The sequence below is a fragment of the Loxodonta africana genome, chromosome 19 (genome assembly GCF_030014295.1).
Source record: "Loxodonta africana isolate mLoxAfr1 chromosome 19, mLoxAfr1.hap2, whole genome shotgun sequence".
NCBI classification, from domain to species: domain Eukaryota; kingdom Metazoa; phylum Chordata; class Mammalia; order Proboscidea; family Elephantidae; genus Loxodonta; species Loxodonta africana.
In genome coordinates, this window is record NC_087360.1 from 11279003 (window position 1) to 11299628 (window position 20626).

At 48.7% G+C, this 20626-nt stretch overlaps 1 protein-coding gene across 8 annotated transcripts in view; it reads left to right on the forward strand.

Annotated features, from left to right (window-relative positions):
• Positions 1-20626, forward strand: part of TPCN1 (two pore segment channel 1) — a 63150-nt gene that overhangs the window by 259 nt on the left and 42265 nt on the right. For 7 of the 8 annotated variants that reach the window (XM_064272243.1, XM_023559486.2, XM_023559482.2 and 4 more), the window contains exon 2: positions 2624-2860. In XM_064272243.1, coding sequence (XP_064128313.1) covers positions 2749-2860 — 112 coding nt within the window. In that variant the 5' untranslated portion in view covers positions 2624-2748. Of the gene's footprint in view, positions 1-6; positions 409-2623; positions 2861-20626 lie in introns of those variants that run through there. The other variant, XM_023559484.2, reaches the window with a different exon arrangement.

Sequence of the window (20626 nt, forward strand, 5' to 3'; positions counted from 1 at the left end):
GCGGGCGGGCAGGACGGGTCCTGGGGGGGGCGCAGGAAAATCACCGCCGTGCTTCTCTTCCTCCAGCCCAGGCCGGCGCTTTGCACCCCCTTTTCTCGCCCCTGGCCCCCTGGGTCGACCCCCACTTGGGGCCCAGAGCTGGGAGCACGTGAAGCCGGCGCTCCTCAGCCTTTCCTCCTCCCCCTCCAGCTCTCTCCCTGGCACCCTCAGGCAGCCCTACACCGGGCTCATGCCTGGGTCAGGCAGCCCCAGCGGGTAACGGGACAGCTGCTGATCCCCTTTCCCTGGGATGACTCCCCGCGGCCCTCGGTGTTCTATAGAGCGAGAAGCAAAGCCCACTGGAAGGAGCACTGGGCTAGGACTCAGGAGTCTGCTCTGTAGCTCTGCCTGGGCACCGTGTGACCTTGGGTAGGTCCCTTCCCCTCTCTGGGCCCAACTTTTCCTTCTCTAAAACCATGGTTTTGAATGTTATGGGGCGCTGTTCTGGGAAGAGGTATAGGGTAATAATTAAACGGGGAAAGTCTCTGAATTCGGACTACCTGGGTTGAAATCTGGACTCTACCACTTCTCTATAGGGTCCTTATGAGTCGGAATCCACTTGACAGGAATGGGTTATTTTGGTATGGACCACTTCCCTGTTGTTTACTTACAAAAGGCAACTTCAGTTAAGCTCTCTAAGCCTCAGTTCCTTTATCTATGAAACAGGGATATTAGCTAAGGTAGGGTTTCTCAACAGACACCATTGACACTTTGGGCCTGATTATTCTTTGTTGTGGAGGGCTATCCTGTACACTGTAGGATGCTTAACACTATCCCTGGCCTCTACCCACTACATGCCAGTAACAACCCTGCCTGCCTCCCTCCAGCCAGTTGTGACAATCAAAAATGGCTGCAGACATTGTCAAATCTCCCTTTAGTGGGAAAACCCACTGAGCTAAGACACTGCAAGCAAGCAGTCATGTATTAAACAGTTAAACAAACCGACAAAACCAGTAGCCGTTATGGTAACGATAAAATTAGGAAACCACTTCTTGATGTGTGGAGAAGGTTGATAGAGTCTCTCATCAAAATAAACACAGGAGAGAATGGCAAAATGTTGGTAGTTGTTGAAGCGGGTGATGAATGCAAGGAAGTTCATTTACATATTCTCACTACTTTTATGTGTGTTTGAAAGTATCAATGGTAAAAAGTTAAAACAAGATAAACCGCACAGAATTCCCAAGACAGCATAATGATGTCGTATGTGAGATTTCCTCTTTTTCTACCTCCTCACTACTGAGATTCAAAAGCAAAATAAATCCCCAGATTGGGAGGAAACTTAAAAAAAAAAAATCTCACAGGAAGTTAGCCAGGCAGACTTACAAGCTTGCAGTAAGTAGAATGGTGTTTACTTTTTGCTGCCTTGTTTTAAGAAGCTCTGCGGTTCCCTGTTGATGCACTAGGGTCTGCCTAGAGTCATTTTGATGATTTTTGTGAAAGAACTAAGTTGCCTGGTTGCCATTTCAGTGCATCAACTTGGAGGCAAAGTTGATTGAGCCCAGAAGGTAACAGCTGGAGGGCGGAACCTACTGCTGTTTTGAAGTTCAAAGGTCCACAGTCAGATCTGCTGAGTCTTTGCTTTTCTTTTGGTCCTCCTAAACGGAAATGGAAAGGAGGTCTGATAGCACAGCAGTTAAGCACTTGGCTGCTAACCAAAAGGTTGGCAGTTCGAACCTACCCAGGCAGCACCGTGGGAGAAAGATATGGCAGACTGCTCCTATAAAGATTACAGCCTAGGAAACCCTATGGGGCAGTTCGATTCTGTCACATGGGGTGTCAAAATCGACTCAACAGCACCTAATAGCGACAGATAACCTGGCGTGCTAAGGTCGATGAAGCTAGGTACTCCCTAAATATCAAGCCTGCTACTTAGAGAAATCGTGGTGTGGTGGCTGGGAGCACAGCTCTGGAATCAGACTGTGTTGTTCCAAGCTTGGCTTTCTACCTGTGGGTGTTGGGGCAAGTTACCTAACCCCTCTGTGCCCCTCTGTCATAGAGGGATAGTAATCCTACCTATCTCATGGGGAAACCCTGGTGGAGTAGTGGTTAAGTGCTACAGCTGCTAACCAAAGGGTCGGCAGTTCAAATCTGCCAGGCACTCCTTGGAAACTCTGTGGGGCAGTTCTACTCTGTCCTGTAGGGTCGCTATGAGTCAAATCGACTCGATGGCACTGGGTTTGGTTTTTTTGGTTTTCTTATGGGGCTAGAAGAGTGCCCGGTACATAGTAAGTGCTCAAAAAAAGCGTATTAACCAATATTATTTTAATGGTTATATATTTTTTTCCGAATCTTTAAATCTTTATAAGACACACACAAATGTCTAGGGAGGGTGGTGGAACATATTAGCCGTAATCTCACTCTCCAAATTTAATTACTCTTAACTTTTCAGTATATGTTCTTTCCAGGTTTGTGAGATATGATTCACATACCATGAAAATCACCATTTCAAAGTCTACAATTCAGCGGTTTTTAATATAGACACAAGGTTGTGTAACCAAAACCACCATCTATTCCCAGAACATGCCCCTCAGTGACGGTTGTGTATGAATGATTCGCTTCCTTTTTCTGTCCCCCGAAACCCTAGAAGATGCCGCTAATGGAGGAGTTTCTGAGAAGCACCTCGGGGGCAGTGGCTTTGAAAGGGACATCAAACCCGAGACTACTTAAGGCCCTGGCCATCGCATCCTGAGGACTGTAGGAGAGGACACCATGGCTGTGAGCTTAGATGATGACGTGCCTCTGATCCTGACTTTGGATGAGGGCAGCAGCACTCCCCTGGCTCCCTCCAATGGACTGGCCCAAGAGGAACTGCCTAGCAAAAGTAAGTCAGTGGGATGGGCTGGGGGCTGAGAGATGGTGGGCTTTGTGGTCTATGGGGAGATGTATACCTGTTGCCTCACACCCACATCGGACCCCCCAAGTCGTGCCACTGAAATGACTACCGGAAGACCCTGGCGTTTCCCATTCTACACACCCAGCTTCATGATGCTTTTGGGGGCTCCCTTGCCCTCCTGGGACCCTTGTCTCCCTCAGCCACCTGCATCCCTTGCACCTGAGAGATACCTTGGCTTTGACCGTGGATGTCTAGCTAGGGCCTCAGTCTAACCTGCTTCTTGGCTAGCTTCCCGGCCCCGTTCCCTGTTAAAAAAAGAAACAGATTTCCACACCAGCCTCAGCCTGTCCCAGTCTGAAACTGTTGGCAGGAAAGTGGAGCTGACTGCTTCCCTCTGCTTGAGCTCAGCCCCTGCACTGCCCAGGACAGGGTGGGAGGGAGCTGGCATTTGTTGTGGATGTTGTTGACGCACTCAAGTGAGCCATTGATTTGAGGGTTTTGGGTTCTGCTTTGTCTTCCTTTAAGCCAAAGCCTAGCACAAAGTGAACCCAAGAGAGGTCATGAGCTTTTAATTTTTTAAATTTTAATTGTGTTTCTGGCAGAATGGGAGGCCTTAAGAACGTTTCTGGTTTTTGTCCCAAAGCCATTTGCTTCGTTTGCTCAGGCTTCGGGCTCAGGAGAGGCTTCAAATAACTTGCCTTTTATGGAGGGTCCTAAGTCATCAGAGACCAGAGCTTTGGGGTCTCCTTGGCAAGTGGATGTTCCCCCTGTCTGCCATTCGTCCTCAGCCAGGACAGAGGGGTATTGCTCTTCTCCAGTTTGCAAGTGTGGATACTTGGGCCCATGGAAGGACAAGCCTGGCTCCCTGGTCTCCTTTGTCTGGAGAGAGCACAGTGGGTTATAGGGCGCTCAGCAGCCTCCCTTGGAAGTAATGAAGGCGAGCAGTGTTCCTTGGGGGTGAGAGTGCACAAGGAGGCCTGGCTCCCTGCAGACTGGCCTCTCCTTGTTTCTGCATGTTCATCCCATCTAAGGTGCAGAGCTGGTGCTGGTTGGTTGTGGTGCAGGAGGGCTAGAATATAAACTAGGTATTTCCCTAAGTGCCACTCAGGGCTGAGAAAGCAGTGACTCTGATTTTAGCAACACTTCTTAAATGCCAAGGAACCCTGGTGGTGCAGTGGTTAAGCACTCGGCTGCTAACCAAAGGGTCGGTGGTTTGAACCCACCAGTGCTCTGCAGGAGAAAGAAGTGGCAGTCTACTTCCATAAAGATTGCAGCCTCGGAAACCCAGCGGGCAGTTCTAGTCTATCTTAAAGGATTGCTGTGATTTAATTGACTCAGTGGTGATGGGTTTGGTTTTTTTGGTTTTCTTAAATGCCTTGGAGTTGTCAAGCTAATTGTTAGGTTCTTTCTTATCTGTTATCTCACTAAGTTCCCCTTGCAAGGTAGGCAGTATTAGCCCTGTTTTACAGAGGAGAAAATTATGGACCAGAGAGGTTAAGTAACTTGCCCAAGATCACAAAGCCAACAAGTATTTGAGTAGTGACTTGGACCCTGGACTGTCTGACTCTGAAGATCCTTCCCTTCTTCTTCCTCCATGTCTTCATAGGCCCATAATAAATATGAATGTTGGCCCTTAGCAGTTATTTCCATGTTATATTTACATATATTACCTCATTGTATAAGGAGACCTGGTGGCACAACAGTTAAACACTCGACTGCTAACCAAAAAGTTGGCAGTTTGAACCCACCCAGTGGCTCTTCAGGAAAAAAACCTGGCAATCTGCTTCCATAAATAATACAGCCTAGGAAACCCTATGGGGCAGTTCTACTCTGTCACATGGGGTCACTATGAGTTGGAATCAACTTGATGGACCTAACCACAACAACAACATCTTGTTACAGAGTTACTGTAAAATTATTGGTATCCACATTTTACAGAGGAAGAAACTGTCTCAGGGACGTTAAGTAACTTGTCCAAGATCACACAACTAGTAAGCAGTAACATCTATTTGATCTTTCTACTCTCTGTATAAATAAGATACAGACTTCACTTCAGAGGAGGCTACCCCCAGGGAGGGAGGCCATTACTCCCCAGTCAAAACAAGGGACAGGACAGAAAGAGAAAGCGTTGAAGTACTAAGGGTGTAGATCAAGTCTGGAAATAGCCAGGCCCAAGATTCTCATATGCGTGCAAGAGCTGGACAATGAATAAGGAAGACCGAAGAAGAATTGATGCCTTTGAATTATGGTGTTGGTGAAGAATATTGAGTATACCATGGACTGCCAGAAGAATGAACAAACCTGCCCTGGAAGAAGTATGGTCAGAATGTTCCTTAGAAGTGAGGATGGTGAGATTTCATCTCATGTATTTTGGAGATGTTATCAGGAGGGACCAGTCCCTGGAGAAAGACATCATCCTTGATAAAGTAGAGGGTCCGTGAAAGAGAGGAAGACCATCAATGGGATGGATTGACAAAGTGGCTGCAACAACGGGCCTAAGCATAACAACGGTTGTGAAGATGGCGCAGGACCAGGCAGTGTTTTGTTCTGTTGTACGTAGGTTCGCTATGAGTTTGAACCGACTCTGTCGCACCTAACAACAACAAGATTCTAAAGTGGAATCTTGGTTGTTCTGCTGGGTGCCACTTTTTTTTTTTTTATATAATTTCTATTGTGCTTTAAGTGCAAGTTTACAAATCAAGTCAGTCTCTCACACAAAAACCCATATACACCTTGCCACACACTCCCAATTACTCTCCACCTAATGAGACAGCCTGCTATCTCCCTCCACTCTCTCTTTTCGTGTCCACCTCGCCAGCTTCCAACCCCCTTCACCCTCTCATCTCCCCTCCAGGCAGGAGATGCCAACATAGTCTCAAGTGTCCACCTGATCCAGGAAGCTCACTCCTCACCAGCATCCCTCTCCAACCCATTGTCTGGTCCAATCCATGTCTGAAGAGTTGGCTTCGGGAATGGTTCCTGTCCTGGGCCAACAGAAGGTCTGGGGGCCATGACCACCGGGGTCCTTCTAGTCTCAGTCAGACCATTAAGGCTGGTCTTATTGAGAATTTGGGGTCTGCATCCGACTGCTCTCCTGCTCCCTTAGGGGTTCTCTGTTGCATTCCCTGTCAGGTGAGTCATCGGTTGCAGCCGGGCACCATCTAGTTCTTCTGGTCTCAGAATGATGTAGTCTCTGGTTCATGTGGCCCTTTCTGTCTCTTGGGCTTGTAATTGCCTTGTGTCTTTGGTTTCTTCATTCTCCTTTGCTCTAGGGGGGTTGAGACCAATTGATGCATCTTGGATGTGGGTGCCACTTTTAAGTCTTTCCAAAGTATCAGTGCTGATGATAGGCCGTCCAACTCTCTTGTAGGTAAAAGTGGAAAAAGCAGCCCAGTTCTGTGTCAAGATCAAGTTTTTGAACTGATGCTGGACCTTGATGAGTAGGAAATAGACCTGACCTTGGATAGGCCCCAAATGAAGCTGCTCTTAGACTGGAAAAGTCAGTGGCTTATTTCAGCTTGTTTCTTAAGAAAAAGAAATATATACTGACAGTACCCAGGGAAATTGTGCTTTCTGCTCTGTGCATTGGTGCCTCCGTTTCCTCTCTTACCCTCTTCCTGGGTCGTTTGCTAAAACGTCTAAGAACTTGTGTGTTTGCTCCACCAAGCCTGGCTGGGAAAAATGGTTGGGCCTCTCCACAGAAAAAAATTTCAGGCCATTGTTATTTCATGCTTGGATTTTGGAATTGACCTTCTACCCATGGCACCCCTCCCCACCATCCCTCCCATCTGGCAGTTCGTGTAAAACACAAATCCGACCTGGAACTTCCCCCTGATTGAAGCCCCTGAAGACCTTCCCATCCCCTACAGGATACAAGCCAAGCTCTTTAGCTGGCATAAAGCCAAACCCATTGTCAATGAGTTGATTCCAACTCATAGCGACCCTGTAGGACTGAGTAGACCTGGCCCGTAGGGTTTCCAAGGCTATAATCTTTACGGAAGAAGACTGCCACATCTTTCTCCCACAGAGTGGCTGGTGGGTTCAAACCACTAGCCTTTTGATTAGCTGCCGAGCACTTTAACCACTGCACAACCAGGACTACTTTTGGCTGACATATGAGGCCTTATGTATTCTAGCAGCTTCGTGCTTGACTGGTCCCATCTCCTGCCTCAGCCTGTAGCATCAGATTACTGATAGTCCTGTGAATACCCCATGCATTCTTAAACTGCTCTGTCTTGCTGGTAACTCTGCCTAGAATGCCTTGCCCAGCCTCTTATTTGCTCAGGAGCTTCACCTGGGTCTTGAAAACCAGGTGTCATGAATCGAATTTTGTCCTCCTCCTCTGCAAAATATCTGTCAGCTTGGCTAGGTCATGATTCTCAGCATTGTGTGATTGTCTACCATTTTGTCATCTGATGTGATTTTCCTGTGTTATAAATCCTACCTCTATGATGTTAATGAGGTGATATTAGCAACACTTGTTAATGGGGCAGGACTTAATCTACAAGATTAGGTTGTGTTTTAAGCCAATCTCTTTTGAGATATAAAAGAGAGAAGTGAGCAGAGAGACATGGGGACCTCATGCTATCAAGAAAGAAGAGCCAGGAAAATAGTGGGTCGTTTGGACCCGGGATCCCTACGTTGAGAAGCTCCTAGTCCAGGGGAAGATTGATAACAAGTACCTTCCCCAGAGTGACAGAGAAAAAGCCTTCCCCTGGAGCTGGCACCCTGAATTCAGACTTCTAGTCTCCGAGACTATGAGAGTATAAATTTCTCTTTGTTAAAGCCATCCGCATGTGGTATTTCTGTTATAGCAGCACTAGATAAGACACCAGGGCTTCGAACTGGTTCATTCTCCTTTGAACCCCTGCTGAGAATTTGCATTTCTAACAAGTTCCCTGGCGATGCTAATGCTGTTGGTTAGGGACCAGTTCTGAGAACCATTAATAGAACAGTGGTTCTCAAAGTTTATTATATATAAGAATCACCTGAGGATCTTGTTAAAATATGGGTTCTGATTCAGTATATTTGGGGTGGAAATGCAAATTCTCTGCAGGGGCTCGAACCGGAACAGACTGGTTGAAAACCTTTCTGATAATGCCATCTCTTCTTTGAAGCCTCACTGAACCTCCCCTTCCTGACAGTTAATTACTCACTGCCCTCTTCTGCTTTGGTGTCTTAATACGGCTTCTATTATTACAAGTAGCTGACTGTGTTGGTGATTACTTGTTTAACCGTCTGAATCCCCTACTAGGCCCTAAGTTCCACAGGCACCAGAAAGACCTTATTCATCTTTGTGTCACCTAGCTCAATGCCTACGATATGTATGTACTCAACACGTGAGGGCAAAACAAACCTAGTTGGGTTTCTGAGGCTTGGAGCTCATGGGAGTGGTTGGCTGAGGGCCCTCATCAGAGGTGGGTGGCATCCCCTCCTACCTCTTCTCCTAACCGGTGCTTTGAGTCCCATTTCTCCTAGCCCAGCCGATTGTCCTGGAGGCTGCCATCCTCGCCACCAGTCTGTGGTGGATGTAAACCCTTGAGATAGTAAGGAGTTGGCAGAATGCAGACAGAGGCCTTTAGCAGAGTTGGCAGTGATATGGGTATTAGCCACTGAGAACTGAGCAAGCTTTCTAAGTGCGTGAGTGTTGTGTTGAACAAGCCTGGACCTCAGCCCTGGACCCAGCAGCCACTGCAGAATCCTTCTTCTGGCTCTCCACCTACATCCTCTTGCCCTTCCCTCAGATGCAGGTACCCAGGAACCTGGCTGCAAGGCCTGACATTTACCCTGTACTAGAGATGACCTGTGGTATGGCCATGACCTTGTTATTATTGTTAGGTGCCATGGAGTCAGTTCCAACTCATAGAGACCCTGTGTACAACAGAACTAAACACTTCCTGGTCCTGCGCCATCCTCACAATCAGTGTTATGCTTGAGCCCATTGTTGCAGCCACTGTGTCAATCCATCTCTTTAAGGGCCTTCCTCTTATTCACTGACCCTCTATTTTACCAAGCATGATGTCCTTCACCAGAGATGGAACACTCCTGATAACATGTCCAAAGTATGTGAGACGTACGTAGTCTTGCCATCCTTGCTTCTAAGGAGCATTCTGGCCGTACTTCTTCCAAGACAGATTTGTTCGTTCTGGTAGCCCATGGTATATTCAATATTCTTCCCCAATACCATGATTCAAAGGCATCAATTCTTCGGTCTTCCTTATTCATTGTCTAGCTTTCGCGTGCATAGGAGATGATTGAAGATACCATGGCTTGGGTCAGGGGCACCTTAGTCTTCAAGGTGCCATCTTTGCTTTTTAACACTTTAGGAAGGTCTTTTGCAGCCTTGACCTTGCTAGAACCATGTCCCTGCAAGAATCTATAGGGTGGGGATTTTTCTCCTCCTATGGGCAAGCTATTTTTTTTTTTTATGGGCAAGGATGGATTTTATCCAAGACTCAAACATCTTTGGGCCATAAAAGTGGCTGCTGACATGCTAATGAATGACTCACTGGCAGAACAGTGTCAGGCTGATAAAGGAGGCAGGTAGGAGCAGAGGTATTTAAAGCTCAGACCTGAGGAATAACCTTGAAAACAATCAGCGGGGCTGGCTTCGGTGGTGCAGTTTAGATACAGCCCACGGTCCACATTTTGCACCGGGTAGTGGGCTGGACCACCACGTTCAGGGAGTCAGAACATTTTGGGCAACACAGGGATTTTCCAAGGTAGTTTTGGTCATGCTCAGTGTTTGCCTTCTCGTTGCCCAGCTGCTGCATAAGATGAGCCTCCACCACATGCCCTTTCTGGGTGAGAAAGAATGGGTCAGGGGAGTGGTCAGGGTTTGAGCGGGGTACTTCCTGGCCTCATGGGCTCTTTTGGAGCTGAGTTGCCCACGGTTTCCAGGTGACAGGCCAAGCAGGGATAAGGCCCAAGAAAGTAACAGAGCAGAGGACCCCCTGACACCTAGCATGCCATTGGGAGTTACCTAGTGCTGTGTCTAACAATGTGGAGGTCACTGCCCCGTTGCAGGGGACCAACATGTGGAGCCCTGGCCACCTTCCCAGAGCCTCGTGCAGCCAGGGCTGATTGGCACCAGGCTCTGTCAGGATGGGCCCACACTGTTGGCATTGGGGCAGACGTGGCTAAGATGAGCTTGGAGAGGGAGAGGGACTCTAACCCCAAGGTGGACTCTCCATCACAAAAATCTGGGCCTGTGGCTCTTTCTCTGACCAAGTGCCCCAGCATACTTGCCAAAGAGTGCCCAAGGGACTTGCATAGCTTTTGTCACTTGTGATGTCCCAGGTGGAGGAGTGGGTAAGTGTGAGGGCTCTGGTGTCAAGCCCCGAGGCTTTCCGTGCTCCCTGAACACAGAGCTTGGCTTCCCCAGGCCTTAGCCTCCTCATCTGTAGAGTGGGGCCGTGGGGGATTCAGGGTGATCGTGTGTGAGGCACATTGTGCTCGGCACACAGTAAGTGCCCGGCCCGTTGTGGGTGTTGTTATCATGGCTGGAGATTGGGCTACTTCTTTGGAACATCCGCCACAAGTCGGTATCCCCATTCCAGCCATGATCCAAACCTTCTTCTGCCTCGCTCCTGGCCCAGTTGGAGGCCACCGCCCAGCTGGGGAGCAGAGGCAGCATGGCAGCTGGAGACCAAACAGCAATTAGATTTTCACAGGCTCCCTGGGCGCGCAGGCATTTGGCTCCACCATAGTCACTCCCCTGGCTTTTTTAGGGCCTCGCCCAGGCAGAATGCTGGGTGTCGCCAGACCGGCAGTGGCGCCAATTAAAATGAGCAAGCACCCGGCATGCTGGGTTTGAGCCTCGTGATGGAGACTCAAAGCCTTTCCCTTCCTCAACCCTCTATGTCTTCACGGGGGGATCCTATCTGTTGCCTTGGGCCCCCCGCCATGAAATGCCGTTCTCCTCTTTGCCCACAGAACGCTGCTGTGTCTAAATGGCAGCAGCAGCAGCTGGGTGAGGGCTGGAGTGCCTGCTGCACCGCTCTTCACGGCTTGCCGTAGGGAGGTCTAAGTTCACATTTGCTCTGAGAGGGATTCATGAGCCAGAACAGCCTCCATGTCGGTGAGGAAACATGGGAGGGCTTTGATGGCTTATAGTAGCGTGCCTCTGGTGGCCTCTGGTTGAGGTGTCCTCCCCGGAGCCATTTCAGCACCACGGCCCAGGAAAGAAACCTGTCTCCTTCAGAGGAAGCACCAAGGGACAGAGCCTGTAGGAGACATCGGCCCCGAGACCACCCCATCCCACCTTCATGCTCAGGGAGCCCTTTCTTACTCCTTTGCTGTGTTCCCTAATTTAAACATTTCCAGATGCCAACCCTGAGCCCCCATTATTCCAAGCTGAGTGAAGTTGTTGTTTTTATTGTTGTGTACCGCCAAGTTGATTGCAACTCATAGCGACCCTGGGTGATGTAGTAGAACTTCCCCATAGGGTTTCTAAGGCTGTAATCTTATGGGAGCAGATCACAAGGTTTTTTTTCCCTTGGAGCCACTGAGTGGGTTTGAACTGCCAACCTTTTGGTTAGCAGCCAAGTGTTTAGCCATTGTACCACCAGGGCTTCTTTTGAGTGAAATTGCACACAATAATAATAATGGCTCACAGGTATCAAGCCCCTACTTTGTGCCACAGGTATCAAGCCCCTACTATGTGCCAGGGAGTGTCCGGCACACTCAGCTTGTGTTGATTCATTCAGTCCTCCTAGCAGACCTGAAGGAAGGTGTTTTCAGTGTCCTCGTCTTACAGAAGACGAAACTGAGGACCTGAGAGGTTGAAACTTACCCCTGGCGCTGTACAACGCCATGAAGTAAAGCTTTGTGCAAGAGGTAGAATTTAAGCCTGTATTTTCTCTTCCAAAATGAACTTGGCTTTCTATCTTTACCCTTTTTTTTTTTTAAAGATGTCTTAGAAGGCATGTTATTCTCAGTTGGGATTCCATACCTGGAGCTCCCTTCCGTGTTGTAAAAATAGCCAAACAGTTGGTGTTGCATGGTAAACGCTGTATCTGATCATCACAGAGAAGCCAGACAGCATGGACAAGTGAGGATCAGATGATAAAAAAGAGCCACGGTGTCACCGATCCAGCGAAAACGAAGGCTTCCTCCTTAATGTGTGCCCTTCCCCAGTTTGTTCCCTGGACAGGCATCTGCTTAAATTGTACATAGTGGTAGTGGAAACAGGAAAATTTGGGCTGAAAATGGAAATTCATAGGAGCGAAGATTTGAGAATGGGAAAGGAAGGGCCAAAAAGGATAGGATGCCTTGGGTTGGGCTTTGAGAGCTGACTCAGAAGCTGGGTGGGATTGTTGGGGTAGGCGACCCCTCTGAGGTCAATGGTTCCCAATGGCAGGTGAGCACACATGGAGACCAGCCTGGATAGCTAAAATGGGGCCATGGGTGCCATTTGCATCAGGGACCCTTTGCCTGATCTGCACTTTGTTGGAGGTACTTATCTAATTGCAAAAACAGGCAGCTCTTCCTCTCCCCAAACCATTCAGGAGAACCTGGTTCAGAGAACGTGACCTTGAAGTTGTTGTTGTTAGATGCTGTGGAGTCGGTTCTGACTCATAGCGTCCCTGCGTATAACAGAACAAGACGTTTCCTGGTCCTGTGCCATCCCTACGATAGTAGGTATGTTTGAGCCCATTTTTCCAGCCCCTACGTCATTCCAGCTCATTGAGGATCTTCCTCTTTTTCGCTGATCTTCTACTTTACCAAGATGACGTCCTTCTCCAGGGACTGGTCCCTCCTGATAACATGTTCAAAGTACATGAGATGTAGTCTTGCCATCCTTGCTTCTAAGGAGCATGCTGGCTATACTTCTTTCTTGTAGTTAAGAGTGGGGAACTGGCCGTGTGGGTTCTGGTAGGCATGGGGCATGCTGGGGGTACACGTGCCATCTAACGGGCAGCTTCACTTTGCCCACCTGTAGAATGAAAATACTAATAATACTCGGGTAGTTCTGAGGTTTACACAAGACGGTATACCTCAGACAATTAGCACAGTGCCTCCAGGGTGAGCCCCCAGTGGATGTAGCTGCTATTACCATGGCCGGGGTTCAGAAACAGGCAGAACCATTTTATGGAGAGCCCGGAATACCCATGGTGGAGTTTGGACCTGGTTGAGTGGAGCATGTAGAGCTACTAAATGTGTTTGGGCCCAAAAGTGACACAATGACAGAGTGTCTGCCTACTTAACACTTTGCCAGCTCTGGGTGCCTCCTCCCGCCACCACCATAACCCCCCTGGGCACCTTGGGGTGGGCCAGCCCTGAATAGGGGGTGATTTCCTTCCCTGGAGATTGGGAGGCGGGTGGAGAGGAAACTTGCAGGATGTTCTAAGTGGCAAGAGCCAGATTTGGCATTTTTCTTCCTATGTTTGTCTCCCAGACCAGGCCCTGAAGCTCCCCAGGGCAAAGCCTGTATAGATGAGCCTACCCATCTGCACAGCCTTGAAGCGCAGTTCCTGGCTTATAAAAGGCACTCAGGAAATGTCTGGACAATACTGAAGAATATTAGTACTTTCTCAGCTTCACCTGGCCTGGGGCAAAGGAGGGTGCCTCTTAGACCAGAAACATCAGAAGCACTATCTGGCCAGGAGGAAGTAGTTAATGAAAGGAAAACAGGGACGATGGGATGAATATGTTCAGCTGTTCCCAGCACATCTCTCCTGCCCTGTCCTTCCTGACCACCTGCCATGCCAAACAGTTAGGATCCGATAGGACCTTGCAGGACCAGAACCAATCTCCTGGTTAAAAAGGGATGGCTTCGGATGTTTCCGTCAGATAAGTTTCTGCTTTGTTCCCGGCTGTCATGAAGGGGAACCCACACCCCGCTAAACAAGCCATTCTAATCGAGGGCTGATCAGGAAGCCCTCCATCTGCTCAGCCAGGAAGTGTTGCCTCCCAGCCTTCATGATAAAGCCGGAATATCCGGTATTTGCCCTAGTGGAGAAAAGGAGGGCTGGGTAGGGTTCGTCCTCATAACCAAACACCCTCCATGTATTGAGGAATTGGCATCGTGGAAAACAAGGAGGGTGTTTAGATTAAAAACATTTTTTTTTAATTCCAATCTCTTTCCCCATGTCTTTTTTGTTTGTTTTTTGAGGCATACTTTAGGGGCTTGGAGCCCTGGTGGTGCAGTGGTTAAGAGCTCAGCTACTAACCAAAAGGTCAGCACTTCAAATCCACCAGCCACACCTTGGAAACCCTATGGGGCAGTTCTACTCTGTCCTATAGAGTCACTATGAGTCAGAATTGACTCGACAGCAGTGAGTTTAGGGGTTTTGTTTTTCCATATTGTTGTTAGCTGCCGTCAGCTCCTGACTCATGGCGACCCTATGCGCAATGGAATGAAACTGCACGGTCCTGAGCCATCCACGTGATGGGTTGTGAATCGGACTGTTGTGATCTACAGGGTTTTTCACTGGCTCATTTTTGGATGTAGATCACCAGGCCTTTCTTCCTAGTCTGTCTTCATCTAGAAGCTCCACCGAAACCCGTTCAGCATCATAGCAACACACAAATTTCCACTGACATGGTGGCTACACATGGGATACGCTGGCCGGGAATTGGACCCTGGTCTGCTGCACGGAAGGTGAGAATTCTACCACTGCACCACAGGCTCAATTATGTTCAGGGAACCTTCTAGATAAACTTGCTGGCGGCCTCCCAGCTTCAGTGCATTTGGAGCACTTGTAAACAGCTCCCACAAGCTCTGTGTTTTCTTGTTTCAGTAAACACAAACAGTGATGGGTTTCATCCCCACTCCCTGGCGCGACAATGAGTCCAACAGCTGCAAATCAGAGAATCCTTCATGCCACCTAAATTCTGAGTCTTCCCCAGAGCCACTCTTGTAACCCTCTTGGTACAGGCAGTGAGCACAGCTCACCGTTGTAAAGAACACATATAATAATGCTTACGGATGGTGTATCCTAATAGCCCCTGTGAAGTAGGTGGGATTTATCCCCATTCTTCAGATGTGCAGGCTGAGGCGCAGAAAGGAAGGGATCTGTTCAGTCAGACAATGGAACAGTAGGGGTCGTTCACTCAGCATGCCTGCCAGACACCTGAGCAGGTCAGAAGTGTGGCATGCCCTTTCTCTCTAGTCACAGAGCGCTGCTACCTCTGTTTTTAAGGCCTTGCCTACAGAAAGCATTTCTCTGCTCAGGTTCAGGTAGTCCTGAAGGTTTCAATAACATCGGAGTGTAGATAAGAACCCACAAACTTAGGCCAGCTCACTTGGTGTGGTTAGGCCAAGTTCTTGAACTGAATGAAAGATGAAACCTTTTCCTTTTGTATTGCTTTACCAACTTGGGGTTTAATTAATTCATTTTAATAATTTGTTTAATTTCTCATTGAGAATATACATAGCAGAACATACGCCAATTCAATAATTTCTACGTGTACAGTTCAATGCATTGATTACATTCTTTGAGTTGTGCAACCATTCTCACCCTCCTTTCCCGAATCATTCCTCCCACCTTGACATAAACTCATTGCCAACTAAGATTCTTATCTGCTCTTCTGAGTTGCTGTTGTCAGTTTGATCCCACAGCCAAAAATTAAAACCGGTTGCCATTGATTCCAACTCATTGCGACCCTAGAGGACAGAGTAGAACTGCCCCAAAGAGTTTCCAAGGAGCGGCTGGTGGATTTGAACTGCTGACCCTTTGGTTAGCAGTCGAGCTGTTAACCACTGCACTACCAAGGCTCAGTTGATCCCACATAGATAGTTCTTTAAAAGACCACAATGCTCACAGCGGACTGTCTTTACTAATTAAGCGTTGCTCTCGTTTGGAAACGCTGGTGGCATAGTGGTTAAGAGCTATGGCTGCTAACCAAAAGGTCAGCAGTTTAAATCCACCAGGCACTCCTTGGAAACCCTGTGGGGCAGTTCTACTCTGTCCTATAGGGTCACTATGAGTCAGAATCGACTCAACGGCAATGGGTTTAGTTTTTGGTTTTATTGTTTGGCTTAAAGAAGACTTCAGTGGGTATTTTTGGTTTAAGGTTTAAGAAAGATGAAGCCTTATAACACCAAGTATCCAGTCCCACCTTCCCTGCTTGGCTCCTGAAACCTGCAGCGGCCCCAGCAGGTTCCAGGCTATAAGGAATCATGCCTCAGTTACACTTCTGGGTGCCTAGCCTCCATCCTTTTACTTCATCCTGGAAATCTGAGCCAGCAATCAGCAGTCAGCGCCTGGCTCTGTCCGCTCACATCCCCTCTTTGTGCAGTTATTTAATCCACCTCCCCTGCCAAACCTCCCTTTGGGCGTCTGTCTCCACTGCTTCCGTTGGGTTCCACTTCAGCTTTCTTCAACGGAAGACCTTTGTCCTCTTCTCCCAGGGAGCCTTCCCTGAGCGGGTGAGGTCAGGACTGTGTCTCCACAGCCTCCCCCTCTCTGAAGACGCCATGGAAGCCTCATCCTTTGTGCGCCACTGCCCCCAGCACCCGCATGCCATATATGTGATTAATGTCTCCTGTGCTGAGTCGGGGTTTGCTTTGTGCAATGATGGATTCCTAAAGATTGTGAGAAAATGGAATTTTGGTGAAGTCAGTAATGTAGAATATGAGCTGGAGGGCTGGGTTTGGCAAGGACTCCTTTCCCATTGTGGATAATCCCCGTTAGTTCACCCAGTGTCAAGTTGGGTTTTATAAATCATGTTTCTATCAATCAAGGCTTAACCTGTGTGTGGATTTCTTTCTTATGTCTCCACGGTGCCCATTTGAGGTGACCTGGTTGGACAGGGCAGGAATGGATAGTCCCCAGCCCAGTGTAACGCCTGGGTGGCTAATTGTCATTTTGGGCACCGATGTGGCACACAACTGTGCCTCTTTCTGGCAGCCCCGGTTTTGCAAAGGCAAGGACCACATCTTTTCTGCACATACCCTGGGCATTTACTACATAGATGTGAAGGAAGTAACGTATCTGGGGGTGAGTCACCAGGTTCCAAAAGTAGGTTCCAAGTCCTGGGTAACTCGGTCTGTCACAGCTCAGCCAGCCCTGGGAGCTGTCTGGGGTGACGAGGAGACTCATTCACATGTGTTCAGATCAGAAATAGGCCAGGCAGGGCCTGGCCTGGCTTCCCCTGGGAGCAGCCCACTTTTAGGATGGGTTGTTGTTGTTTTGGGTGCCATCGAGTTGATTACAATTCACAGCGACCCCATGTAACAGAGTAGAACTTCCATAGTGTTTCTTAGGCTGTAACCTTCACTGAAGCAGATCGCCAGGCCTTTTTCCCACGGAGCAACTGGTGGGTTTGAACCACCAACCTTTCAGTTAGCAGCCAAGCATTTAACCGTTGTGCCACCAGGGCTCCTTTAGGACAGGTAGGTCTCTGCTGCTAGCACTTGGCACTTCTCTGAGAGCCCACCTGTGTCCACAATGGCTGTACCGGCCTGGGGCGCTTAGTTCCCACCTTCCCTCACATCTGAGCCTTCCCATCACCGCTCCACCATTCCTGGGCCTCCTGTCTCTCTTTCTGTTAGAGTGGGATTTTACTTTATATTTTTTCCTTACTCTCTGAGCTCTCGCTGAAAATCAGCTCGGGCAGAGCTATTGTGCTTAGCGGTGGCTAATGGCTTGGAGCCGCTCCAAGCTGCTGGCTGCCCCAGCTTTTACTTGTGGGTGGTCGTCGACAAGCGTGATGTCTTCTCTCTGTGACTCTCCAGGGCCCCCTCTTTTTGCGGCGTCGGCTGTTCACACTTGGCTGGCCCGCCTTGTTTTTTGGAATCGTGGTTTTTACTGCTCACCCTGGAGCCAGTCTGGTAGCATCGATGGCGTTTGAGTGTTTTCAGTACCAACGTCCACATAGCCTCCAGACCCACTGGCCTGTTTGGTTTTGCCGTGCGTCGTTTCCTGGTGGAAAGCCCACATTGTGCCGGGGGTCTAGGGCCTTCAAAGCCTGGAGTTGGGGTGGTCGTGGAGAATTCTTAGGGTTGTGTGTTGGGTTGTTAGGAATGTGTGTGTGTTGAGGGGGTGATGTCATCTGCTGAGGGATTTCTTCAAGTCTCACAGTCTTCAGCAAAGGTTGGAGCTGAATTCCTGGCTTCATCTCTTGGTTGCTGCAACCTTGAAAGAGGAGCCAAGCTCCTGAGCTTCAGTTTCTGCATCTGTAAAGTGGGGATACGGACATCTACATTCAGGCTGGTGTGAGAATGACACGGGAAATTTTATATTACGTATCGCAGTCCCAGCTCGATAAATGGAAACTATCCAAACGAAACCAAACCCATTGCTGTTGAGTCGATTCTGACTCACAGCGACCCTATAGGGCAGAGTAGAACTGCCCCGTAGGGTTTCCAAGGCTATAATCTTTACGGAAGCAGACTGCCACATCCTACTTCTGTGAAGCAGTTTGTACCTTTGAACCACAGACCTTTCAATTAGCAATCCAGCGCTTTAACCACCGTATCAGCAGGGCTCCTAAATGACTATCATGGCTTCGTTTTCAACGAAGAAGCAATGTAACCCTTTTTCTGAGCCCTGGGCAGGTAACCCGAGGCTCCTTGCCTTGAGGACCTGAGCCCTTTTTCCCTTGTGTTAAATTCTTTGCCCTCCTCTTACAGAATGGTAGCTGCTGTTTTGCATTTTATTAAGGATCCTTTTGTGTCAAATGGTTAACTTCCTTGATTGCCTGCAGTCCGCATTGCATTACCGGAGTAATGACAATCAAGCAGCCCCATCTCTTGCCCATCCTTCAGGGCCACTTATTTGTTTCCATCGTGTTTTTCTTTATTCATGATGCCTCTTTCAGGCTGTCTTCCCATTTGACAGAAAGGGAAACCAAGGAAAAGAAGAGCAGGACTTAGCCCCATGCCTGACCATTGACCGCTTAGGGTTTCCAGGCCCCCGGCTGGCTCCCCTGGGGGGCAGCAGCAGCCTGGCAAGCTCAGGCCCAGTGCCTAGGCTGTCCATGTTTCTGCAGCAAGTAGACATTCCCCCAGTTGTAGCTTCCCCAAGGTGCCCTGCCTCCAGGCCACCTGCCCCTGCTTCTGCTCTTCTGATCAGAGCAGCCTCCAGCAGATGCTGGGCGTGACCAGGATTCATCAAGGCCAGGTCCAGCCAGCCCCCGTGCTCCTGGTAAGGGATAAAGTAAACCTTTAATCTGTGCTGAGTGGGCACCGCCAGCTGACACATCAGTCGCCTTCATGCATGTCGAGTCTCCCAGCCAGACTTGTCCCTCAGAGCAGAGGTCATCTGCTGACCTCTCACGGGGGCACCAGGAGCACCGCTGTGCAGAGAAAACTGCCTTGCCTCACCAGTTCTCCTGTGAGCCCTTCCTCGTCCCTGCACGGTTCACAGCCTTTCTGATGCTTCCAAGTGGATACGGGACAGATGTTCGCACAGGTGCTGTACCCACCACTAGGTAAACAGCGGAGTCTGCGTGCCTCTGTGCTCGTGTGTGTGCGTGTGCGTGTTTGTGTGCATGTGCGTGCTCGGCTCAGGGCCTTCGAGATGTGGGGGAGTCTTTAAAAATGTGCTGAAAGCACCTGAATTGCTTTCCACATGGTCAATGCTCAGTAAATACTTTGTGGGCGGGGGTAGTGAAAGTCTTTTGTTTCATAATAAACTCAGCGGTACGGAGGCAGGAGGTACAAGTTAGACCTGAAAGTTCACAGACTAAAGAAGGAGACTGGATGGGCTGCCTCACCGTGAAATTACTTGTTGACATCCAGCAAACCACTTGTTCTTCCTCTGCCTCGGCAACAGGGTGGTGGTGGAGGGTGGGGCGCAGCCATGGCAAGACAAAGTTCTCCTTCCCGACAAGGGTGTTTGGGAGGATTGTTGTCGGGTGCCATCGAGTTGATTATGACTCACAGTGATCCCATGTGACAGAGTAGAACTGCTCCACAGGGTTTTCTAGGCTGTAATCTTTACAGAAGCAGGTTGCCAGGTCTTTCTCCCATGGAGCCACGGGTTGGTTCAAACAGCCAAAACCTTTTGGTTAGCAGCCAAGTGCTTATCCATTTGTACCACAGGGCTGTTTTGGGAGAATTAGACCATGAAAATGACTGGGATGGCCCCTGGCCAGTTTAACTAGCAGGTGATTGTCATCATTCCTTTTTCCGAGGCTGTCGTGAGTAACAGATGACGTTAGTACACTAGAATTGCCTTCCTTCTTTCTCTTCCTGAGCGAACTCCAGGAGTTTTACTCTTTTCAAATCTAATACCTAACACAATGCCTGGTATGCAGTAAACCAGAAAAACCAAACCTGTCGCCATAGAGTCGATCCAGACTCATGGCGACCCCATATTTACAGAGTACAACTGCTCCATAGGGCTTCCTCCCCACCCCCGACCCATTGGGTATTCTTGGCTATAATCTTCACAGGAGCAGGTGGCCAGGCCTTTCTTCCACGGAGCTGATGGGTGAGTTTGAACTGCTGACCTTTAAAAAAAAAAAAGGTGCTAAATGTTAACTCAAGTAAGCCATACTTGCTTGCATATAGAAGGGTAGCGATTTTAAAAAAAAAATCTTTTATTGTAGTTTAGGTGAAAGTTTACAGCTCAAGTTAGTTTCTCATATAAAAATTTATACCCATGTTGTTATGTGACCCTAGTTGCAGTCCCTATAAAGTGACAGCACACTCCCCCTTTCCACCTCGGGTTCCTGTGTCCATTCAACCAGCTCCTATCTCTTCTGCCTTCTCATCCTGCCTCCGGATAGGAGCTGCCCATTTAGTCTCGTGTTTATCTGCTTGAACTAAAAGCACACTCTTCATGAGTATTATTTTATGTT